Source organism: Nyctereutes procyonoides, unplaced genomic scaffold (genome assembly GCF_905146905.1).
Source record: "Nyctereutes procyonoides isolate TBG_1078 unplaced genomic scaffold, NYPRO_anot_genome, whole genome shotgun sequence".
NCBI lineage: Eukaryota > Metazoa > Chordata > Mammalia > Carnivora > Canidae > Nyctereutes > Nyctereutes procyonoides.
The window spans coordinates 20506794-20533739 of NW_026575122.1; the positions used below are offsets into that span (position 1 = coordinate 20506794).

Here is a 26946-nt window from a genome sequence, read left to right on the forward strand (position 1 = left end):
AGTAGCTATGTGCTGCCACTCAGGGAATGAGATCAAATTGAGGCAAACCAATCATGGTGGTCCCGCTCCTCTGTTGATGATTAAGCTAAGGATGGATATTTAACACGAGCTTCTGAGAATGTGTGCTTGTTCTTTTTTTTTTTTTTTTTGAGATTTTGTTTATTAATTTGAGAGAGAGAAAGAGAGAGCATGAGTAGGGGATGAGGAAGGTCAGAGGAGAAAGAGAAGCAGCCACCCCACTGAGCAGGGAGCCAGATGCTTCATCCCGCGACACTGGGATCATGACCTGAGCCAAAGACAGACCTTAACTGACTCAGCCACCCAGGTGCCCCAAGGTATGCTTATTCTTAAAAAAGATCCAAGACGTGAGTAGTATTTAATTTCTGCCTCTGGAGGAGTGCTGCAGCCATCAAGTGACTACTATAAGGGAAATCAGTTTGAGAACAATGCTATCCTGGAAGAGTGAGAAGATGAAAGGACCTGAGTCTTAGAGAGCATCCTTGAGCTTTTGAATTAACCTATCCTGTGACCATATTAACTCAGGCATTCCTATTATATTCCTATTGGCTAAATTTTCTCATTGTTTAAGTCTCATTGAATTAGATTTTATGCTACCTGCAGCCAAATGCACCCTGACTGGTACACCTACTGATATGAAATATAGTACCATACCATTTATTTAATATGGCTTTGTACTAGGTTTCACTTTCTAGACTTACCAGCTTTATTCCTTGTCCTCATTTTTCTCTTTTGGATATTAACTTTTCTTATCCTCCCCCATTTTTCCCCAGAAAAACTTAAGAATCTAATTAATATTTATAGTTCTACTTTCTTTCTTTCTTTCCTTTTTTTTTTTTTAAAGCCCAACATGGGGCTTGAATTCATGATCCTGAGATTAAAACCTGAGCTGAGATCAGAAATCAGGCACTTAACTGACTGAGCCACCCAGGCATATCTCTCTCTCTCTCTCTCTCTCTCTCTCTCTCTCTGTTTTCTCTTTGATTTCATTTGTCAAGTATATTTTTAACATTTGCTTGTATTTAGAATATTTCTTTTTTTTAATTTCTTTTTATTGGTGTATTTAGAATATTTCTTAATCACTGTATTAAAACATATTTGCCTTTTTTTATATATAGTCAGCTTTACTGAGATATAATTTACATACTATGTAGTTAATTTAAGATGTATAACCTTGGTTTTTAGTGTGTTCATGGAGTTGTACAAGCATCACCAGTTTTAGAACATTTTTATGACCCCCAAAAGAAACCATGTACTTACTGATAAGTAATCACTTCCCATCCCCTGCACCCCACCACCACCACTATTCGGCCCTACGCGATTACCAATTTACTTTTTGTCTGTATGGATTTACCTACTTTGGACATTGATATAAATGGAATCATATAGAATGTAGTCCTTTGTGACCAGCTTATTTCACTTACTTTCAAGGTTCAAAGTATTTATGTATATATCAGCGCTTCATTTCTTTTTATTGCTAAATTATATTGCATTGTATGAGTATGGCCTATTTTATTTATCCATTCATCAACTGTGGGACATTTAGGTTGTTTGCATCTTTTGGCTACTATGAATAATGCTGTTATAAACATTTGTGTACATATTTTTTGGGTGAACATGTGTTTTAATTTCTTTGGGATATATATCTGAGGATAGAATTGCTGATCATCTGGTAACTATGTTTAATCACTTGAGGAACTGTGAGATGATTTTCCAAAGTGGTGGCACTATTTTACAGTGTAAAATGTACAGCCAGTACAGTATTTTACAGCCAGCAGTATTTTAGGGTTTCAATATCACCACATGACTTGGGTTTTTTTTGTTGAACGGAGAACTGGAGTTTTTGTATGGTAAAATATACATAACATAAAATTTACCATTTTTTTTAATTTTTATTTATTTATGATAGTCACACACACAGAGAGAGAGAGAGAGGCAGAGACACAGGCAGAGGGAGAAGCAGGCTCCATGCACCAGGAGCCCGATGTGGGATTCGATCCCAGGTCTCCAGGATCGCGCCCTGGGCCAAAGGCAGGCGCTAAACTGCTGCACCACCCAGGGATCCCAAAATTTACCATTTTAATCATTTATAAGTACAGTTCTGTGGCATTAAGTACATTGTTGTACAGTCATCACCACCATCCACCTCTACAACTGTTTTATCTTCCCAAACTGAGACTCCATACCTATTAAACACTAACTCCCCATTCCCTTCTCCCTGCAGCCCCTGGCAAACATCATTCTACTTTCTGTCTCTGAATTTGACTACACTAGCAGGTACCTTACGTGAGTGGAATCATGCAGTATTGTTCTTCTATGACTGGCACATTTCACTAGCATAATATTCTCAAGAGAACCTGTTTTTGTTTTTTAGATGTTATTTTTAAGTAATCTCTCTACCAAACGTGCTGCTCAAACTTACAACCCTGAGATCAAGAGTTACATGCTCCACCAATTGAGCCAGCTGGGCACCCCAAGACCCTGATTTTTTTAAAGATGATGTTTGATGCATATATCTTTTATCAACTTATTTTATACTTTCTATATACCACCCTACCATGTTTTTTTAAAAAAAAAACTTTTTTCAATATATATAAAAAATAATAAATAAAAAATTTTAAAACATGAAAACTTTTTTTAGTATATATAATACTATTTACTTTTTTCCTCTTTAAGATTTTTGAAATTGAAATATATATTTAATTCTATTATTGTTCTCTTTTATAATTCCCTTTATGTTATATGTGTATATGTTTATGTGTTGGCTTAAAAGGAAATTGTGTTATGATACGATTGTGGGGAATTGTCTCCTATCCATAATTCATTTAATTCATGGTTTTTTTTGTATAATATAGGATTTCAGATAAAATTATAGCCACTAAATTATTATCTTTATATAATATAAAACACATTATATTTATAAAAGCATAGTCCCTGGAATCATACTGCCTGTTTGAATCACAGCTCTGCCACTTACCAGCTGTGTGGCTTCACTGAAATTACTTAACTTTTCTGTGTCTCACTTGTCTCATTTGTGACAGCAGGATAATAATACCTGCCTCATTGCTAGGATTAAGTAAATTAATATACTTAATGCACTTAGAACAGTACCTGGCACATAATAGTGCCAGGTAAGCACTTGCTGCTATTATTGTCATTAGCATTCTTTTTGAGGAATTATTATTGACACATTTTATTTTATAAGTATATTGATTTTTTTATTCTTTTTGTTGATTTTTCTTCCTCACTACTAGTATTTTTATTATGACTTCTTTCTTGAAGTCATGTGTTGTTGTTGTTGTTTTTTAAGATTTTATTTATTCATGAGAGACACACACAGAGAGAGGCAGAGACAACAGGCAAAGGAGAAGCAGGCTCCATGCAGGGAGCCTGACGTGGGACTCGATCCCAGGTCTCTAGGATCAGGCCCTGAGCTGAAGGTGGTGCTAAACAGCTGAGCCACCTGGGCTGCCCCTGAAGTCATGTTTAAACCCTATCTTTTTGTACCTCTTTGAGTAGTTTTTTTCAGGCATGATCTTATTTGCCACTGTATTTTTTTTTTTTTTTTTTTTTTTTTTTTAAATATTTTATTTATTTATTCATGAGAATACACAGAGAGGAGAGGAGAGAGAGAGAGAGAGAGAGGCAGAGACACAGGCAGAGGGAGAAGCAGGCTCCATGCAGGGAGCCTGATGTGGGACTCGATCCAGTGTCTCCAGGATCACACCCTGGGCTGCAGGCGGCGCTAAACCGCTGAGCCACCGGGGCTGCCCGCCACTGTATTTTTTATTTTTAGCCCCTATAACATTGTTCAACACATAATGGTTTCTCAGTAAAGATTTCATGTATGTGGAGCTCTTGCCTGGCTGTTAAGTTCTGGTAAAAGGGTAGGCTAGAGGGAGACTGCAGGGCAGGAAGAGGAAGAGACTTACTTCCCTCTGTTAATTGTCCTGTTTGCTTTCCATCATCCTAGCAGTGTTTCTCCACAGCAGCAGTTCCTTCCCATAGCGATATCTGAGTTCATTTTGCAGTTTTTCTAACACAGCATCAGCGTAGTGAATCCCACCCACATCAGAAATGTCAGCACCACAAGCTGCTGCCTTTGGCCCAGGGCAGGATCCTGGAGTTCTGGGATCGAGTCCCACATTGGGCTCCCTGCATGGAGCCTGCTTCCCCCTCTGCCTGTGTCTCTACCTCTCTATGTCTCTCATGAATAAGGAAATAAAATATTTTATTTATTTATTTATTTATTTATTTATTTATTTATTTATTTATTTATTTATTTATTTATTTTAAGAGATTTTATTTATTTATTCATGAGAGGCATAAAGAGAGAGAGAGTCAGAGACGGGCAGAGGGAGAAGCAGGCTCCATGCAGGAAGCCTGACGTGGGACTCGATGCCTCGATGCCGGGACTCCAGAATCACACCCTGAGCCAAAGGCAGATACTTAACTGCTAAGCCACCCAGGGATCCCCTCCCCCCCTCTTTTTTAAGGGTAAGTTAGCACTGATACAAGTTTTTTAAAAGCAACAACAACCACTGACTAAAAATACTATGAGGAGTAGAGATTTATTCATTCTTACATTCTATAGTTAAAAGGAGAAATCATTCAGTCTTAAAAAAATAACTACCTTTTCATAGGATTCCTTTTCTCTTTGTCTTGTCCACGTCTCTATTTTTATCTACCCACCCTTCTCCTCCATTAAAAAAAAAAATGAATAAAAGAATAAAGAAAGAAGAAGAAGGGAAGGAAGGAAGAAGGGAAAGAGGGAAGAAGGAAAAGGAGAGAAATGAAAAAGAGTGAAAGAAAGAAAAAAGAAAGAAGGGAGAGAGGAAAGGAAAATAAGAAGATACAGTCGTGTTCAATTAATTGTTTTAGTAGAGTAACTCATAGAATCCAGATTTAGATTCTTTGACACTGCCATTTGGTTGTGTTGTTAAAGTAAACCTGTGTTTTTGGTGATGTATATAGTTTACATATGTTCAATAATTAAGATAATTTAGAAATAAGTATTTATCTTTTAAAAACTACTTCAAAGAAAACATTTTAGAAACTTAGGTTTACCTTTTGACTTATGATTTTCTTTCCCTTGTTAAGGAAGGATATTTTGGACTCTTGATTAAAATAAAATTAAGAATTAAAAAAATTTATCTGGCATTTCTTATTAAAAATCTAGATTTTAGGCTTAGAATATCATCCAGAGTAGATAAATCACTTACTGTTGTTCAAGAAAAAAAAAGCTGTCTGTTTTTTTTTTAATTATTGATTTTCTTTTGTTAATATTTTTTGAAGTTTATATATAATCTGATTTATTCTTAAATGTGTTTCGGGTATATTAGGTATGGTCCTTGAAATAAAGTATACCTGAGATATAACATTAGATTCTTTTCCTACTTATATCAACATGGTCTTCCATTGGCTATATACATTAATACATGTCTGATGTCTGATTCTGAACTTGAATGGTATACAGGTTTCTGTAAACACTAAGACTGCGTACATCTATTTTTATTTTGTAACATGGTACATGTAGAGTGCTTATTAGCAAGTGTAAGAATGGATCATGATGTAAAAATGCCAAATAACTGGTAATGGTTGTTATACTGTCATTCTCTCAGTGAGCAAAATGTTAATTATAAGCCAACTTTAAAGTGTATTCATTATAATAAATTATATTCATTGGGTAAAAATATAATCTGACTTCTGTTTTCTTGGCAGCAACTTGAATTGGTGGAACCAAGTGGCTGGATTCATGTTCCCTTAACTGATAACCATAAGAAGCCAACTCGCACATTCATGATACAGATTGCTGTTCTAGCCAATCACCAAAATGGAAGAGACACCCACATGAGACAAATTAAAATATACACACCAGTGGAAGAGAGCTCCATTGGTAAATTTCCTAGATGTACAACTATCGATTTCATGATGTATCGTTCAATAAGGTGACCTTAACACAGAACAAAAGTCATTAAACATATCATTGTTTTATCTCATCAGTAAATATATCTGGAATCTTTATTGAAAAAAGCATCAGTTATTTTGCAATTTTGTATGCATCAAAGAGTACTTTATTGTAACTTTAATGAGTAAATTTTGGGTCATCCTATTTTTATTTTCTTTAACATATAATAAAGCTCACATATTTTACATTATTAAAAAAAGATTTAAAGCCAATCATTAAATTTTTCAGTATATCAAAAGAAAAACAATTGAACTGAAAATTTTAAGAGATACACAATTTTTTACTAAGTGATTATTTCATACAGTGAACATGCATTAGGTAATAATTTATTGCATGTTTGGGAACAATATTTTATCAATAGATACTATCTTTAATAGGCCAAAATTATTTTTTTTCCTTTCTCTAGAGGAAGCTTATTTTTTTAATATGGTACCTTTTAAAAAACAGTGTCAAAATACCTTAGCATTAGGTGTCTTATGAGAACCATTCTGATTTGGAGAATATAGGTAATTATGACATAATTACTTACATGAAATACTTTTAATCCCAGGGTTCTTTAAATCCTGATATTGGGTCAGAGATTGCTAGTATCATCTGCTATTTATCCCAGTTCTGCTGCTTATAGAAGAGTTCATTTCAAATTTGTGTCTGACACTGAAGCATAATGAGGGATAATGATTCTCCTAAAAATTTTAAAGGTATATAAAATTGTTCTTTGTATATAAAAATATTTTAAAGGAACTTAAATGTGCTTTCTTTCCATGGTTTAAAATGATTAGATTTGATTCTGTATCAATTTTTCCCCCCATATGTCTATTACTTTTTAGGAGGATCATTGTTTAGCTACAAGAGCTTCCACAGATTGGTTAATTGATTCCTTGGTGGTTCTTGCATTGCTGGGTAGACTGAAGTCTTAAGTAATAAAGTTTTCGTTCTTTTTTTGTTTTAATTGAAGTATAGTTAACATACAATGTTCTGTTTGTTTCAAGTGTATAACATAGTGATTTGATAATTCTATATGTTACTTAGTGCTCCCCAAGATGAGTGTAGTCACCATCTATCACCAAAGTAATTGACTATATTTTCTGTGTTGTACTTTTAATTTCCACGTTTTATTTATTTTATAACTCTTAATCCCATTTGCCTGTTCCACCCATCCCCCTAACTCCCTTCCCTCTAGCAACCACCAGTTTGTTCTCCATGTTTGAGAGTTCGTTTGGTTTTGTAGACTACACATATAAGTGAAATCGGATGGTCTTTGTCTTTCTTTATTTGATTTACTTCACTTAGCATAATACCCTCTAGGTCCCTCGATATCATGAATGGCAAGATCTCATTTTTTACGGCTGAGTAATATTCTATCATGTGTATTTATATAGCACATCTTCTTTGTTCAACTACTGATGGACACTTTAGGTTGCTTCCTTATCTTGGCTATTGTTAATAATCATTCAATAAACATAGGGTTGCATATATCTTTTTGAATTAGTGTTTTTGTTTTCTTTGGGTAAATACCCAAAGCAGTGGAATTGCTGGATCATATGGTGGTTCTTCTTTGTTTGTTTGTTTTTTTTTTTTTAAGATTTTATTTATTTATTTGAGACATAAAGACAGTGTGTGCACACATGAGCTGGGGGGGTATGGGTGGTGGTGGGGAGAGGCAGAGTGAAACGGAGAAGCAGATTCCCCACTGAGCCAGGACCCTAACGTGGGATCCAATCCCAGGACCCAGAGATCATGACCTGAGCAGAAGGCAAACTTAACCAACTAAGCCACCCAGGTGCCTTATGGTAGTTCTGTTTTTTACTTTTTGAGGATCCTCCATACTGTTTTCGACAGTGGTTCCATCAATTTACATTCCCACCAACAATGCGTAAGAGTTCCCTTTTCTCCATATCCTTCTCAACACTTGTTATTTTTTGTCTTTTTGATAATAGCCATTCTGACAGGTGGGAGGTGATACCTCATTATGGTTTTGATTTGCATTTCCTGGGTGATTAGTGATATTGAGCATTTTTTCATGTGTCTGTTAGTTATCTGAGTGTCTTCTTTGGAAAACTGTCTATTCAGTTGCTTTGCCTATTTTTTAATCACATTGTTTTTTGGTGTTAGATTGTGTAGGTTCTTTACATATTTTGGGTATTAACTTCTTATTGATATATCATAGCAAATATCTTCTCTCAATCAGTAGATTGCCTTTTTGTTTTATTGGTGGTTTCCTTTCCTGTGCAAAAGCTTTTTATTTTGATATAGTCCCAATATTTTATTTATTTTTGTTTGTTTGTTTTTGTTTTTTTTTTTTCCAATATTTTATTTTTGCTTTTGTTTCACTTGCCTGAGGAGAAAAATCCACAAATACGCTAAAGCTGATGTTCAACAGATTACTGCCTGTGTTTTCTTTTTAGAGTTTTATGTTTCAGGTCTCACATTTAGGTCTTTAATCCATTAAATAGTAAAGTTTAAAAAATAATTAGGTATATGCTTTATTCTGGCAAGGAGTACTAATTTACATGAATACTATAAAAAAAGGTTTCATTTTTTCACTCAGTAGAATCTCTGCTGTTCTTTCTATGAGTTCCAAAAAGAGTTTTATTGTTATTTTCATTTTGTTTCTTTGAAGTAAGCATGGTAGGTGATCTCTAGCGTCACCAAAAAAAAATGTGTAACCAAGACTCATTTCGGATCAGCACATTAATCCAAATGTAGATGTGTGATGCTGGAAATGGTAGAAGAGAGGAAAACATATGGATAAGAATTAAAAGAAAAGGAAAGAGGGTCACCTGGGTGGCTCAGTTGGTTAAGTGTCTCTCTCAGCTCAGGTCTTGATCTCAGGGTTGTGAGTTCAAGTCCTATTATGTTGGGCTCCATGCTGGGTATGGAACCTACTTAAAACAAAACGAAACAAAAAAAAAAAAAAAGAAAGAAAGAAAAGAGAAAAGGAGAGAATCAAGAAAATAATAGCAGTATTCACTAGGTACTGTATTTAATGTTTTGCTTTAGTCTAATAAGGAAAACATTCATATAAACATAGGGTCTTAGGAAAAGAGAGAAATCTAATAAAAAGTACAGAAGGTTTTATTAGTAATGTTACTATTTGCTAAATCCTTTTTAAAATTTTGCTTAGAAGAAACAAGGAAGAGGACTAATTATCATTTACATGATCCACTCTGTTATCTCCTATTAATAGTTTGTTAAGAGCCTACTAAAATCAGGAGGGATAAAGAAGAATGTTGAGAAAATCAGTATGTTTTCTATTTCTACTCTTATTCTTTATTTTTTATATGCCAGCTGGCTGATCACCTTTATTAGGCATGGGAAAACTTGGTAGCTGAGTATTATGGAGATAATGCATCCCTTTTTATAAGGATTATTTAAAACACAGATAGACCATGTATATTGGCAAAGGATAATTATCTAAAGTAGTTGCATTTCTCTTTTAAAAGTGCAAGTAATATACCCGACAAAGGATTTATATCTAGAATATATAATGAATTCTTACAACTCAAAAGAACACAACCCAATAAAGTAAGCAGAAAATTTGAATAGTCATTTTACCAAGGAAGATATTGAATTGGCAAATGAGTTTGTAAAGAGATGCTCAGCTTCACTGGACATTAGTGAAATGCAAAGTAAAACCACAATGAGGGGCACCTGGGTGGCTCAGTGGCGTGATCCTGGGGTCCTGGGATTGGGGCCCCGCATCAGGCTCCCTGCATGGAGCCTGCTTCTCCCTCTGCCTGTGTCTCTGCCTCTCTCTCTCTCTCTCTCTGTCTCTCATGAATAAATAAAATCTTAAACAAACACACACAGTGAGATACCATGTTGCAACTGCTAGGCTGGCTGCTGTTAAAAAGACAATTGCAAGCATTGGCAAAGATGAGGAACTGGACCTCCCAATGATGGTGAAATTGCAGTTACTGTATAACCACTTTGTAAAATAGTTCAGTAATTTCTTAAGAAGTTAAACATAGGGCAGCCTGGGTGGCTCAGTGGTTTAGTGCCGCCTTCAGCCCAGGGCCTGATCCTGGAGATCCCGGATCGAGTCCCACGTCAGGCTCTCTGCATGGAGCTTGCTTCTCCCTCTGCCTGTGTCTCTGCCTCTCTCTCTCTCTCTCTCTCTCTCTCTCTCTCTCTCTGTCTCTCATGAATAAATAAATAAAATCTTAAAAAATAAAATAAAAATAAAATAAAATAATAAAATAAAATCTTTAAAAAAATAAATAAATAAACATATACCTATTATGTGATCCAGTCATTTCACTTCTTGATATTTACCCGACAGAAAAAAAAAAGTGTGTTTATACAAAGAATATTCATAACTTTATTTGTAATACTTGAAAACTGGAAACAACCCAAATATTGATCAGTAGGAAAATATATGAACAAATGTTCATATACTCACATAATAGAATACTACTTAGCAATAAAAATGAAAAATTAATACATGCAACAACATGGATAAATTTTCATAATAATTATGCTGAGAGAAAGAAGCCATACAAAAAAGTATATACAATTTGTTTTTGTTTTTTTAATTCTAGAAAATACATATATGACAGAAACAGATCCATGATTGTATAGGATGGGAAGTGTGGAGAAGTAGGGAAGGATGGACTATTTTGGGGAATGATAGCTATGTTCATTATCTGGATTGTGATACTGGTTTCACAGATATATCCATATGTACAAATGTATCAAATTATACACTTTACATATGTGTAGTTTATTTCATGTCAATTATACCTCAATAAAGCTGATTAAAAAATAGCTTATTCTACCTGTTTCACATAGTAATCATTCAAAGATGCTAGATCTGAAGTAGTTTTATGTGTTACTGAAAGGATCTGAATGTAAAAAACCTAAGACTGAAGAACCATTTTAACAGTTAATAAAACAGTGACAGCAAATTAATTCACTCATTCATTTATAATCAGTAAATACTTTTGAGTATTGGACAAACCATGCAGTTTTAAGATTTAAATTTTTAAGTTTCACATATAATCTAAAATGTAAGATACTTTGAAAATGAGTTTATTAGCTGGGGAAATGTAAGAAACTGTAAAAACTGGAATTTTAAAATATAGGAGTTCATTGAATACTAATAAATACACAACTCTAAAAAAGACTAGTAGATTTTGGGTATTAACTTAGATTTAATCAAGAAACCAATGTAAATCTGATGCAGACCTTGTTTTCCAGTTGCTTCTAGTCTATTAGGGGAAGTAATAGGTCTCTCTCTACTTAGCCAAATCAGAAATTAGAGTGGTAAAATCTCTGATGGGCAAGGGGGTAGAATGGAGAGTTGACTTTCTCTTCAGGAAGATGGAGGTAAAGCTAAGACATTTGTGGAGAAAGTGGAATTTTTAAAAGAAAGACTATTTGTAATATCATCTAGTTATTTACTTTTCAAGCCTATTCTTGAATCCAGACTGTCATTGTTTTTATGAGTAACAATTAATTTGAAACAGATGATTTGTGTTTCAGAATTAAGTGATGTTTTGTATATTTACTCTTGTTTGAAAGTTTCCAACAATTAAAACACAATCTTGAAAAGCAATTTTAGTTACCATGCCTTCTGTTCTTTTAGCCATTATAACACCAAGATTATTTTCTTTTGCCCACATTGTTTTGGCTTTCCCCACTTCTCCTATGACTCCTTAGGTGAAAGTACCCTCTCTTTATTCTGTGGCTAATCCCATTACCATCGTTTGTCTTCTCTTGTCCTTTCTGGTGAATAGAACCCACTTACTATTTTGCACATATAGGCAAAATTACAGTTGGACCAATCTATAAGTGTTCTACTTGCTTATGAAACCTTTTCCTGGCTGAATTTTTATTTCAGGAAATGATATTTCACCTCCTGTATTACAGAAGCTCTAGCATTTACCATTTCAGTTGTTTTAATGACGGGTTTGTGGCCGTAAGCTTTCCACTGATGAAGTTCAGTGATCATCATAAGATATTCTTCCACTTTGCATTTGCTTTTCTGATGTTGGGAGTAAATTATGAGTCTCTCCCTGTGGTCCTAGGAGTAATTTCCCAAACTGTTTTTATAGACTTTATTCTGAGACTAGCTCTCCTCTTTACCCTGGCATTCATCTATAGCTGGAGATCCAGATTTTAACAGATCATTTCCTGTTATTACTACAGCAGTATCAAAATACTGATCACTTACCAAGAAGCAAAGTATCCAAAAGACTGAAGCAGAGAGTTCAGCCAGCTGTTTGTTTTTCAACTGTTAAAATTTGTGAGAATCACATGTTAAATGGATATGGCTACAGAATGAAGCAGGGGTGGTCTAGGTAAAAGGAGAATGATAACAAGCCATCCAGCTCTTAAGTTTTAACACACTCAGGTGTTTATCAAAGACAAAGAAAAGGAATTTCGCTATTTTAAAAGAGTGCTTATTTTTTAAGGTAGCATTCAGTAACTACTAGGAGATGCAAGTAACGTATTCTTCGGAAGTTTAATTTTTTTTCTCAGTCATTAGGACTGTTTAGAATAAAACTCATTTTTTTTTGTCTTGAAATTTTCAATTGTTAGACTGGCAGTCAGGTATGATTTTGATTCTTCTCCTTCTTCCCATACTCGGTAACCCCAAGTCCTGCAGATACTTTCTCCACATTCACTTTTAGTTTCACTCCATTTATATCACTGTAGGCCAATTGCAGGAAGCTCCCAGCTGGACCATTAGTCTTTAGTTTATGCTAAGATAAAATTATCCAAACAATATTCCATCATATGGCTTTCTGTAAAATCTATACTAATTCCACATTACCTATATAAATTTACCTATGTAAATAAACCTGAAGTCCTCTGGCATCCCTTCAAGGCCATACATCTTCCTTGCCTCTTTTATAACCTTTTCATTATCCTCAGACTTCTCGACCTAGCCCAGCAAATATGCTTGTCTGTCTTCTGTGCACAACTCCCTCCTCATTTTTAGTATTTTATATGTAACATCTAGTGGCCTTTAGTGTTGTCACTGTTCTACCGATTGATACCACTTTCCTAAACAAACTGGCTCAAGAGTCACTCCCTTGAATGCCTTTGCTTATCTGATTTTAATGCTGTGTATTTTGATAATTCTTTTATTCTAAATCCTCTTAGCACTTATGTGCTCTGCCAGCACTATATTATCACATAAATGCTATATTGTGTGTATTGCTAATAACTCTTGACAACAGAATCAGACAGGAACTCAATGGTTTGCATTATTACAATTCTCAACATACAGTAGCATGAAATAAATACACCTTGTTTTTCTAAGATCTTGCATTGACATACTTTTGCATCTTATATCTCATTTTCACAAAATCACTGTGTCGGGACTACATTTAGTTACAAATGATAGAAATCCCTGCCACAGTGACTTAAATAAGTTTTTATATTTCTTGTATATTAAAAGGTCTGGCGATCCATGTTTGCTTCATTGGTCCAGCAGCTTAATAACACTGGCTTTCTGAGAATTCTTAGGTCATTCTCAAGGTCAAAAAATAGTCATTATCATCCTAACTCTCACATTGGCACTTGAGAGAAAAGGGAGAAGACTAGCACTGGCCATATCTTCCTTTATCCCCAGGAATCTCCAGTGTGCTGCTTATATCATGTTGGTGAGAAATGGCTTACACAGCTGTCTCTACCTGAAAGAGAGGCAAGCTTGTCTGGGAAAGCAGGGAACATGATTATCATTGTTGCCTTAGGCAAACTACTATTTTCTTTCTTTCTTTTTTAAAGATTCATTCATTCATTCATTCATTCATGAGAGACACAGAGAGAGAGAGAGGCTGAGAGAGAGAAAGAGAGAGAGAGAGAGAGGCCGAGACACAGGCAGAGGGAGAAGCAGGCTCCATGCAGGGACCCTGACATGGGACTCCATCCTGGTCTCCAGGATCACACCCTAGGCTGAAGGCTGCGCTAAACCACTGAGTCACCCGGGCTGCCCAAACTACTATTTTCTAGGACAAAATACATCATCCTGAAGAAAACAAAAAACTACAAACAGTATTCTCTCTGCGAGGAAGAAGGGAGAATAGATAAGAGATAAACAGTAAGCAGCATCTGCCTCACACAATCTTTCTGAGCCTCGGCACCCTTATCTGCATACTGGAAATAACAGCAGTACTCACTTCAGAGGATTAAGTAAGATAATAAAAGTAAGCACTTAGCACAGTGTGTGGCAAATAGCAGTATCCAACAAAAAGTAGCTGGTTTCATTATTATTTTGTCTTAGGCTCATGTAGTTTAATCTGAGAAATCTATGGGGAAGAAATGGCTGTTTTTCCCCCTTTGTGAGTTCTACTGGACTTGAGAAGATAACCGCTAGTTCTGCAGCACTGCCTGTGTGGTAACCTTAGAACTCCTTTTTAGCATCTGCATTTTATCATCTACCATACCTTGGCCATGATAGTTAAAGTGGGTGGGGACTAACATAGCCTTTTTATTTATTAACTATGTTGTCCTTTTGACCTCATGCAAGATATCAAAACTCTTAATTCTTGCATTTTTCAACCTTACCAAAAAAGAAAACATACTTGATAAAACTTTCCAGTGTTGCAAGCTAGGAGTAGAAGAACAGCCCTGTAAATTCTTTAAAACACACATTCATTCCCAGAAGCAGGAAATGAGCATCATGCCAGAAGAGAAGCTCCACACTTACTGTGTCTAATCAGTTCTAAGCCAGTCTACTAGGCGCATTGTCACTTTTGATCTAGGTCGGAATCCCTTAGCTGCTGGTAGCTACTTGATGTCCTGTCTTGACCCTTCAGAATTTTATGATAAGCACTATTTTGCTAGCTCCAAACTTGTCTCTCTTCAGTGTTGTTCTTTTGGGCCACTAAGAGTAAGCTTCCTCTATTTTGATCCACTGAGTTGAAGTTCCTGTTCTAGATGATCTCTAATAACTGATCAAGATAGTGATACTGTGCCAATGAAGAAAGATAAGTAGTTTGGCTTAGGAAATACACTAAGGCTAGAAAGCATACATTTTACAAAGATTTACGTAGAAGGGAATAATCCACAGTGTCATGTTTTACTTATTATGGATACTGGATTGCTCATTCCTATCAAATAAAAAGATGTTTACAATGCTGTGATCAATTGTTTTACTTATAGTTTCTAGGAGAAAAATATTGCATCTTTTTTCAAACAATTAGCATGTACTATTGAATGCCTTAAATCCTGTGTAAAATACAAATAAGGAGAAAACATGTTTTCTTATTTATAAAGAATTTATAATCTAGCTGATGATGGCTAGGGACATTCACACATACTCAGTTGGAAGTAATAATAATCGAGTGAAACAGATTTTCGCTAATGCCTAGTGTAGTTGTAAGATTTCCTATGGAAGAGATAGACACTCATATATACAGCGTTATCTGAAGAGGCCTCCTTCCTTGATTCTATATAAATTGAGAAACAAATAGTGAAGATGAAGGCTGAAATAATTACCTTCTTTCCTGAAGGCTGATGGATGTCTTTTTAAGTCTTAGCTAATTTGGGTTTCTAATAATAAATCCCTAAGGTTCATGTTGTAGCTGGTTGCACACTGAATGGGGCAGGATGCTGTCTCAAAGCAGGAGGATGGAACGGAGCCATATATTCTCAATTGTTCTTCCTGTATTTTAAAATCAGATGTTAACCTCCTCAGGACCAGTGTGACAGGGTGGAGAGAAGCTCAGAGTAAAGGAATTGAGCTTCCTTACAGTTAGGAATCATCAGAAGTGGGGAAGAAGTGTTCCTAAATTTACATTCTAGTTCCAAAACATGTAAATTTAAGTAGAGATGAAATGGGGAGGCATTTTAGGGATGTACAACTGCACAAATTTACGGAGTGAGATTATATTCAGACTACAGTACAGTGGGATGCTAACCTGAGTAATCTGTAACATCTTTAAGGTACATAGTGGAAAAAAAGTAGGGTAGGGTGTGGTGAAAATTTAATCTTACCCTGTTATAGTTTTATATCCAAATTCTTCCATGATTCTTATATTTAATGCTATATTAAAACTTTGGAGGGGAAGAGAGGCAATATGAGTAGTCTAACACCCACCACCATTATAAGTTGTGAAAGAGACTGTGAAGTAAAACCCTTATTTTTTGAAACAATTTTATGTAAATTAAAGCATTTAGCTAATATTTGTCACATATAATTATCTAAGATTGAACCATGGAGAAGGTTATCAGAAGTTTGGGGTAAAAAGTTGGGTGGAATTCTGTGTTTTTCCGAAGAGCATTCCTTAGAGATTGACTCAGAGATGTCCATCCAGTTTGGATCCGTTATTCCAGGTTCCCTCCTTCCATTCCAGAGATTTAGATAGTAAGTGGAATTCTTAGAAAAATACACTTGTAAGCAAGACCATCAGAAATCATACACAGCTCCAAATAAGGCTCTCAAGTGGCCATTACAAAAATATTTGAGTTCTTGGGATATGGCACATTGTGTGTTTAAACAGAATCATCATTAGTAGAACACAACTTCATTCCTTTGGGTCCAATTTGTGCTTATCTTATGTCTAATTACTTTTGGATTCAAAATAAGAGAGCCTTGTTTTAAAACTGAAGAAGTCTTTGAAACAGTATTATTCATACTATAATTCTTCTTCAAGATATGTCAACTGAAGCATGAGATATACTAGTGATATAAAGAAACAATATAATGAAAGGAGTTTCTTTTAAATGTTAGTAATCATTTTGCATATACTCTGTAGCTGGTTAAAATCATAAGAGGAAATATTTTAATGGGAAGATTCTGTATGTGAAAATTTTTCTTCATTATTTGCAAGCTAGAAGGAAGTAACTTGATTGTATAAGAATTAGATGGGCACCTGAGTCCTAGCTACAATAATCTTTGGCTGATATTGTCAGCATTTTTCCTTTTATTTTTTTCTTTTTTAAGCCCCTATCCTTTTAATTGTGTGCATGAAACATAATGCAGATACAGTAAAATGTACGAAACAGCAGCTTGATGAATTAGGTCAAGGTGGACACCTATGTACGTGCCAAAGATTAGAATACCATGGTACTCTGGAAGCTCTCTTTGTGTCCCCTCTCAACCACTTTTTTCCCTCCTCTCCAAGGTTAGCTTCTACCCTGAATTAAATGGTGCAACTGAGTTTCGCCTCTGTTTAATGTAATAGAAATTATGTTCATATGTATATGTAAAGGTAATATATATTGTCCTTTGTGTTGGTTTTCTTTTACTCAGCATGATTTTTGTAGTATATATCCATGTTACTGCTTATAACTATAGTTTTCTTATAACTGTATGATTTTTTCTTTTTTATTATTATATTGAATTTATATTGGTTGATTTTTACATGTTGAATTAACCATCTTTCTGGAATAAATCCAACTTGACTATAGGCATTATTTTTTGCTATGAATCACTGAAGTTGGTTTGGTAAAAATTAGTTTAGAAATTTGTCATCCATGTACACCAATGGTTTTTGCATCATGAGTGATATTAGCCTATTATATTCCTTTTTGTGCTTTCCTTTTCATGTTTTGGAATGGGCATTATTTTGGCTTCATAAAATAAGTGAGAAAGTTTTTGTTTGTTTTCTGGAAGAGTTTGTATGAGCTTAGAATAATTCCTTAAATGATTTACAGAATTCATTGTGAATACATAATTATAGGTTTGATTTCTAATTCTAAATAGATGGAGAACTATTTAGATTTTTATACTTCCTCTTGTGTAAGTTTTAGTAATTTGTATTTTTCTGGGAGTTCATCCCTTTCATCTACATTTCAAATTTATTGCCACCAAGTTATTCATATTATTGCTTTATGATCTTTATATTGTCTGTAGGATCCATATTACTAGGTCCCTCATCATTCCTGATATTGGTTATTTGTGATATCTTTTTTCATTAGTCTCAGCAAAAACTGTTTTGATAATTATCCACTGTCATTCAGTTAGAATATGTCCTAGTATCTATTAGAATTTTTCTCCTTGACCCATGGGTTATTTAGAATTACATTTCATAATTTTCTTCCCAAATATATGGTGATTTTCTGAGTTTTTTTTAAATATTTCTTTATTTATTTTAGAGGAGGAGGATTTGAGGGAGAGGGAAAGAGAGAATCTCAAGCAGACTCCCCATTGAATGCAGAGCCCAACTGAGGTGCTCAGTCCCATGACCCTGAGATCATGACCTGAGCCAAAAATCAAGAGTCGGATGCTCAAGCAACTGAGCCACCCAGGTGCCCTTTAAAGTATGTTTATCATTGATTTCTAGCATAATTACTCTGTAGTCAGAGAACATATTTTGAAATTTGTTGAAACTTGCTTTAATAGCCCAGCATATGCTCAATTTTTATTAGTGTTTCATTAAAAAAATTATATACTACAGTTTTTTGTTACAGTGCTCCATATATGTTCATTAGATCAGGTTAATTATGTCATCCACTATTTTATATTCAACTATTTTTTTATCTGCTCATTCTATCAATTAATAAGATTGTATGAAAATCTACATGATTATGGATTTGTCTACCTTTCCTTGTAATTCTGTCAGTTTTCTTTATATATATATATTGAGTCTGTTGTACATACACATTTAGAATTGTGTATCTTTCTTTCTTTATTTTTTTTAAAGATTTATTTTTATTTATTTATGATAGAGAGAGAGAGAGGGAGAGAGGCAGAGACACAGGTAGAGGGAGAAGCAGGCTCCATGCCAGGAGCCCGACGCGGGACTCAATCCCGGGACTCCAGGATCCGCCCTGGGCCAAAGGCAGGCACGAAACCACTGAGCCACCCAGGGATTCCCTGTTATATCTTTCTGATGAATCAAACCATCTATAATGAGTGTATTTATTTGTCTCTAGTAATGGTTGTGGGTTTTTTTTTTTTTTTGCCATAAAGCTACTTTTCTTTTTTTCTTTTTAAGATTTTATTTATTCATGAGAGACACAGAGGGAGAGGCAGACATAGGCAGACAGAGAAGCAGGCTCCCTGTGGGGAGCCCGATGTGAGACTCGATCCCAGGACCCTGGGATCATGACCTGAGCCAAAGGTGGCACTCGACCACTGAACCACCCAGGCATCCCCATAAAGCTACTTTTCTGATTTAATAAAGCTATACCAGTTTTCTTTTGATTTGTGTTGAATTTATGTATTTTTCCATTCTTTTATTTTTTACCATGTCATATCCTTATATTTCTTATATGTTTTCTGTAAATTGAATATAATTGGGTTTTGTTTTATACTCAGTTTGGTGTTTGGGGATGAAGAAATCTGTATGGCTTATTTGGAAGATATTGCTTCTTAGGGTGCCTGGCTAGCTCAGTTAGACAAGCATGGGACTATTGACCTCAGGGTTGTGAGTTTGAGCACTATGTCGAGTTTAGAGATCACTTAAAAAAAAAGAAGTTAAAAAAAAAAAAGTTATTGCTTCTCACTTGACCTTAACCAAAAGGCCAAGAGGCCATGGAATATATTGCTTCTCAAACCAATACAAGTAAACAATTAGGAGAGAAGTGAGAGAAATCTTTAGAAAGGTAGTGTGGGGCCAGATTTTGGAGGGCCTTTTCATGTCAAGGTGAAAATTTTGGCCTGTATCTTCTTTCAGGGAACCCTTGACAAATTTTGAACAGGTAGGTAAGTGATACACATTTTAAGATGGTTAAATCAGTAAGGTTCAAATGGAACAGGTCGCATTGGAAGGAATAAAAATAGGTTCTGAAAACATCATAGTAACATAGCATTAGGAACAACAGTACGTGATATATAGTAAGTTTGCAATGAAATATTTGATGACTAAATGAAAAGCCCAGGTGAGATATGATGAGAAGCCAGATAGGAATATGGCACTGGAAGTGGCAAGGATGATTGGAAATATAAAATAGACAGAATTCCTTGTTTGCTTACTGTGGCTGAGAGGAGGTTTAAGTAAAAGAAAATCAACCAACAGATATAAATATCATGGTGAGATGTTTGCATAAGTATCTATTATAGGGGGCCTCAGAATAATAAATTAGGTAAGGAGAACATGCTCGATATATTAATTATTAATTTATAAAACATCACAATTAGTTAAATATAGGATAAAATTTAAAGATGAGTATAACATTTTTCTTTTTCACCACCTCTTCCAACTTTCAAAGTACTATGTTCGCTTTGATGTGTAGACCAGGAACCTCCAGATCCTATGTAGGTGCTTGCTCCACATCACTGTTTTTGCAGGTACTTTTGATGAAAGAGCCTCAATTTACACATTTCCAAAAGGAGGCCATGTTACCCTACAGTAGCTAACAATTATTAAGTGCATTTACAACTTTATATTCTTAAATGGTGCCAGAATAATTCAGTGGCAAATAATTGAATATTTCCTATTTCTGGGTTTGCCCTGATCTTTCCCCCACAATGCAATTATTAATCTTTCCATGAATGGCTGCTCATACATTTTTCATTTTTATGTATGTTAAGGAATGCAGATTTGAATTAGTTGTTAGAATTTTGGACTAATTAGTTAAGATACATGATAATTCTTTTAGTCATTATTTTGTGGTCTCTCAGACATTTCTATTGTGTTAATTTCTTGGGTGTTTTAATCCACTGTTTTTATTGTCTCTTTTGTCTCAAATCTTGGGTTATGAATTTATCTATAAAATTCCTGTACAGCTTGAGTTAGTGTTCTTCCAGAATTGTTTTGAGTTTACTTCTGTGTGCATTCATTGGAGATCCCTGGTTGAGGACTTAGTTCTTTGTAATTTTTTGACTTGTGGCTTACTAGACCACATGTGACATAAATGCAATTCTCTGTGTTGTGCAGGTCCAGATGATACATACCTAAGGAAGGGATTTACTTTGCCCCAGTACAGATAAACCAATTTCCCTATTGTCTATTGTCTTCTTTTGCTGGTGGGGAGATTTTTTTGCCCCCAACTGAGATTTTAGCCCTTCTAGTTTTATGCAGGGATCTTAATTTCAATTCTCCACCTTGCAAGAGCCAAGGTCTCATCTCCTGTCCTTTGTCTCAGCATTTCCAGCTAACCTAGCAAAAGATATATATATATATTTTTTGCAAAAGATATTTTTAATGTATAGTCTGCTGTATTGCTGAAGCTCAAATCTTGAATTCTTTCCCCATCTATAGAGTTTTTTTCTCCACATATTTCCAGATATCCTTGATTTTTTTTTAAAGGACATTGAATTTCACAGTTTGAGTGGCCTTAAAATAGGATATTTTCTCTTTTGATTTAATTTAAAATTCTGATGTTGCTAGACCTTGCCGCATCAAAATTCTACTCAGAGGCACAAAGGGAAAAATTAACTCTAAGTATTGATAGAAGACTAGCCTTTTTATCTTGGTCTGAGAAAGTAACCTTGAGATTATTTATATGTGTATTCTTTTCATTTAAAAATATATGAAATATTTATAAAAATGATTGTTAAGGGAATTATCACTATAATGAAATTGTATCATATCTTTAGTTTTTTCTATATTAGACTTTGTTTCCACATGCCTGTTAAATATATGACTGACCGCATACTTCAGCCTATCCAGTGATCATGCTACTTCCAACCTGGGGAGTAATTCTAGCATTATCCAGAATATCCACAGGTTAAAGCTGAATGATCTAATATTCTAAGAAAGCCCTTTCAAGTGTTTTCACAATCAAATTCCTTGCTGATTCTCTTTGTTCATGTTCATTGCAAGTGTTGCTGTTCAGTGATCTTGTTCACTCACATCGTTTAACACTTGAAATATGTAGAGCCATCGAGGTTCTTTGAGACGTTTACTGAGGCCTGGCATTCTACTTGCTGCCTTCCATAGACTGCCTCTTGTCCTCACAGCAACATGAAAAATAATTAACACTTTGTGAGTGCTCTCTTTGTGCCAGTCATTCTGAAGCATTCTTATTATTATATTTAGCCCCTATAGCAATCTCATAATTATTATTCTCCCTTTCTTTAAATGAAGGAAACAGATTAATTGCTTTGACTAAATCACACAGCTACTAAATGATGAAGTTGAATATTTACTGAAGTAACTTTCCTCTCTCTCGTCTGTCTCTGTCTATAAAACATCATCTAGTATTGATACCACATTGCAGTAATGAATAATTTCATATTACTTAAGCATCAGAAACATTCATGTAGCTGTGATCAAATGTAGGGTTTAGCTGTTTTGTGTTTAGAAACAGTAGAGAAGAGGAGAAAACAGGGAATGGATGAGCAGTCAGAAGCAAGCTGGGTTATCAGGATGCAGGAGTGGTTGGAGGGCAGCATGCTTGTTAGAATCCACTGCCTGAGGCTGTGGGAGCATACCTATTGATGTTGATGGTATGTGTGGATAAGATAGGTATGCGGCCTCTGGTTTTATGTTTTCTGTCATAACAAAGACTATTAAAAGGACAGTATTATCCTGGGACTCCCACCTTTGACCTGAACAAATAAAACCTTCCCTCTCATATCACTCCTGTGAGGAGACGGGGCAGTGCAGGATGGGGACACAAGGATAAAGAAATATGGAAAGGTGACCAGACCGTATTGCTTCTATTTCTTTATAGATTAGGTCTGTTGCTTTTTAGAAAAAGAAGGAAGAACGGAGGAGAAGGATGGAGCGACAGAGAGGTGGAAAGCAGGAAAGATTGATTCAATACAGAGAAAAGTATTTATATTTCTCTCTGTGACCCCTTGCAGAATAAGGGGCTTGCGTGATTGTTTTGTGACTGTACAACTTTGAGAATAAATCGATGTGATTTCATTTAAACTGAGCCTCATAAAGAGCAAGGGATCTCTGGACCCCTGGGTGGCTCAGTGGTTGACCATCTCTCTGCCTTCAACTCAGGTTGTGATCCCCAGGATCCCGGGATGAGTCCTGTATCAGGCTCCCCTCAGGGAGCCTGCTTCTCCCCCTGCCTATGTCTCTCTCTCTCTCTGTATCTCTCATGAATAAATAAATAAAATCTTTAAAAAAAAAAAAAAGAGCAAGGAATCTCTTTTCCTCCAGGCTTTCTTAGAGAAACTTACATATCTCCAAATTTTGTCTTGAACTGTTATTTATGTATCATACTGAAGCTTGTGTTTAATTATTCTGAGCTTGTTTAAATAATTCTGGGCCTGAAGCATTTAGACCTTTAGGGCTCTTCATTGGATTCTCAATAAATCATAAATGAGTTAGTCTAATCTCAAGTGAAATACTTCATATAGCCAATTTAGCATTGTCATCTAAATATGGCCCAATCTGAGTATGAATATACTATAATCATTATTAATAAATTAATAATTACTGATAGATTAATAATAATGTTGGGTCATAGGACCCAGAGACATGAATAGGGATGCAAGAGACATTTTCTTTTGCCTTCAGAATTTTGCAGGTGTCCAAAAACATTGTGAAGATGTGAGAAGGGGCCAATCTAAAGACCAGTACCCTGAGGTGACCGATAAATAGCTCTGCTTGTATGACTATTTTGCTGCTATGTAGTTATAAAATCAGTAATTAAATTGAAATTGGGTCTTGTGGAAAACTGCTAATCTGTTGTCTTCAAACTTTCTTGAAAGATTCAAGTGTTTTCAGTATTCTCCCTGATGTCAGATTTTGCTCTGTTCTCTGATCCCTTGGGCAGATGCTACCTTGCTATCCCCTTCCCTATGTTTCTGATAAGGACAGAAAATTTCACTGGAAATCTTTTATGGCCCTTTGGAAACTTTTTAATAAAAAAATTCTTCATTTTCTGTATACATAGGAGGAATGTGAATTATTCATATGTTATCTAAAGCACTTTATTGTTTACAAGGGACATTCATTTATACCCACTGTCTCATTTAAATGCTTAAAGCAGCCTTGTCTGGCAGGTAAGGTGGGTGTCACCCCCATAAAACAGATAAAACTAAAACCACAAGGCAGCACATGACCCAGGTCTTCTGACTCTTAACCGAGTTCTCTTTCCTTATTTCAACTCATTGCTTAACCAAATGCCAATGAAAGGGTTCTATTTTAATGTGGATTCTTGGGTTTTCATATTATTTACTTTTTGAAACCTAATAGAATTATTAGGACTATCACTTTTTTAAAAAAAATTATTTATTTATTCATGAGAGACACAAAGAGAGGCAGAGACATAGGCAGAGGGAGAAGCAGGCTCCCTGTGGGGAGCCTGATGTGGGCCTCTATCCCAGTGCCCCAGGATCACAACCTGAGCCAAAGGCAGATGCTCAACCACTGAGCCAACCAGGTGCCCCAGGACCATTATTGTTAATGAGAAGGACAATTAATAGTTAATAAATTATCAGTTGACTTCCATTAACTGACTTTGTTTTCTCTTCCTGTGTATGTTCTGTGTCTCAGAAGTGCAGGATCAAGTGTGAATGGAGAAGGTGGAGGCCTTATCACTAAACAGACATTTAACTTATTGCTGCTAGATGGTCAGCATGTAATGAATGCCAACTTCAAAGAACATTTCAACAGGATACAGAAGGAGATTCTTAATTCAGGATTGTAAGATTTAAACACTTTCTTCATTTAGTGGGAACTGCATACACTTCAAGTCACATCTTCCTAGGATTTAGGTGCTCTGCATTTTCTTGTGTCATCCCACAAGAGTAGCGTTAGTGCCAACAATACAACTGTGGTGCGTTGGTTCAAAGGTTGTGAACTCTAACATCACTGTGTTTATTTTTATGAGAATTAGGTCAGGATTAGTCTAAGCAGAGGCACGAAATAACTTAGGATCACAAGCAAAATGGGAAATAAAATGTGTTTTATACTGAATCTTTACAGATGGATTTTGCAAAGAACCGCTAATTGACTGTGGGACCAACTGGGGATACATTTTAAATGATTTGCAGGTAATCTAGAGAAAAGCTAAATAAAAAAATTCCAGCCCTAACTGCTCTTCTAAAATGGACTAAGAACTATAGCAGTGAATTAAAATAACCTGTGAATTTTTCTAACCAAAATAAAAATACCAGTTATGAAATATTTCTTTTACTCTTTGCCAATTCTTTAATAGTCCATTAGGTATTTCTAGGAGGTGGAGTAGTTGAGATGAAAATTTGAGCTCAGAAGCCTGAAAGGCCAGAATCTTGAATAAACTGATTGAGGCGAGATGGAACTGCATGTGACAGGAGGCTTTTTCTGTGGCAGACTTGCCTTCAGACTGGGCATGTATTTCATTTGGATAAGTCTTTGAAAGTTCCAGGAATCAGTGAAAAAAGAGACTTGAAGGAACTTAGAAATAGCTAGTCTAATCCTACCATAGCCTAAGAGTAGGCTACTTCCTGGAGAAGGGATTCAGTTCCTTCTGTATGACCTAGCTAAAGTATTCTGTCCATTTCAGACAAAGAGGTAAGCCACTCAACTTGGTTCAAGAACCTGCTCTTTCAACTCATTCCTTCTCCCCCATCAGACCCTCTTTATAAAACCGGATGTCTTGTATACTCCTTCTCCTTTCCCTGACCTGAAAATTATTGACTTTCCTGTCATTGTGTTGTCTTTCCTGTCATTGCTTATAGAGAAAAACAGAATGAGTATCTGGCCTTTACACTGTATTTCTTTCAGCCCCACAGGCCAACAATTAAGAAAATTTTAATCTTCTTTCTGTTGCTTGCACTGGAAATGCTGAGAATTACATTTTCCCTTAGGTAGTACATAGGAGTGATTTTCAACTCCCAAGGCCTTTCCACAGCTAGGTGGGGTTTTTTGGTCTAAAAAAAACTTACCTGCAATAAAAATAGTTCATTTATAGGGTCCCTTCTTTTGTGAGCTGTTTTATAACACAGGGATACTGGCATGGTATTTATACCTACATGGATAGGTTTAAAAAGAAGATGCACTCATATGGGACATTATTTCATTAAAGACAATTTTCTTCTAAATCATAAATTTTATCTTCTTTTTTTTTTTATGACTGCTTCTTTAAATAGCAGCCATTCCTGGTTTCATTCTTTAAATACTCCCCTAAAGGAATAAAGCTAAAATAGATGTCTTCAGCTTTTCTCGTTCCATAGATTTTATTTTAGAAAAAAAAGAAAAAAATCAGATTTCCTTGAGGAGACAACAATTGGAAATTTGGCTCTACCCAGGGTTCTTTAAACTACTAGTTACTGAAAGAAAAAGCGAGATAGAATTATGGAATGTTAGCTCTCAAAATCACTTAGATAAATTTCTTTATTTAATAAACAAGCCAAAGCCCTATGGGCTAGCCAGTTATCTCACAGGTTACAAAGATGTGTGGTGGGGAAGTCTGTGGGGACTTCTCTCAACTCAGAATGATTTTGTTTAATCCTGAATATTTGGTGGGATCTGGCTTGGAAGCAGCAAAAGAAGGGAAGCTAAGTAAAAACAACCCATGACAGGTTTATGGCCAGCTTGTTAAGTGAGATCCTTTGCTTGACACTGTATTGCTTTCTTTGCTGGGTGTGGATTGACAGGTATTGATGAAATGTCTTAGGTTCTAATTCAAAATGCCTGGTGACAAATTATAACTCTGATAACTTGAGGTTATCAGAAAACCACAGGGTGAGTCTGTGGACTGTAGTCTGCAAGAGCCATTATACTATCTCTAGCAAGCTTCTGTGCTTTAACAGGGATGTACTTGATCTCTTCACCCCCCAAGAGTAGATTAAGTGCTTCAGTAAGTATGCCATTAAAATACTTCATTATACTAAGCCCTTAGTGCACACCTCAAATACACTGGAAGCAGAGAGTCTTCAGCCACCCAAGAAGCATTGTAAATGGCCTAGAGAAATGCCTAGTGCTGTGTTTGCTGGGATATACACTATTAAATATACTTTTCCTATTAGATTGAATAAAGCCAGAGTGGAGAAAATAACAAATTCTTTTTTAGTCCACTCTAAATAAGTCCCTCTGCCACCATGTCCACTTTGTTGTGGTTCTGCCTACATTAATTCCTTAACTTTGTGCCTGACTCAGACTGTAGGCTACAGAGTACCTTTTTACCACCAGCTAAAACCCCTTTGGGATTTCATTTCCTTATGAAGAAGC

At 35.4% G+C, this 26946-nt stretch overlaps 1 protein-coding gene across 3 annotated transcripts in view; it reads left to right on the forward strand.

The window, feature by feature from the left end:
• The window catches only part of ANAPC10 (anaphase promoting complex subunit 10), a 263091-nt gene that overhangs the window by 80604 nt on the left and 155541 nt on the right, over window positions 1-26946 (forward strand). For 2 of the 3 annotated variants that reach the window (XM_055336623.1, XM_055336621.1), the window contains one exon: window positions 5740-7461. The exons of the other annotated variant lie outside the window; for it this stretch is intronic. In XM_055336623.1, coding sequence (XP_055192598.1) covers window positions 5740-5970 — 231 coding nt within the window. In that variant the 3' untranslated portion in view covers window positions 5971-7461. Of the gene's footprint in view, window positions 1-5739; window positions 7462-26946 lie in introns of those variants that run through there. 3 annotated transcript variants of the gene reach the window in all.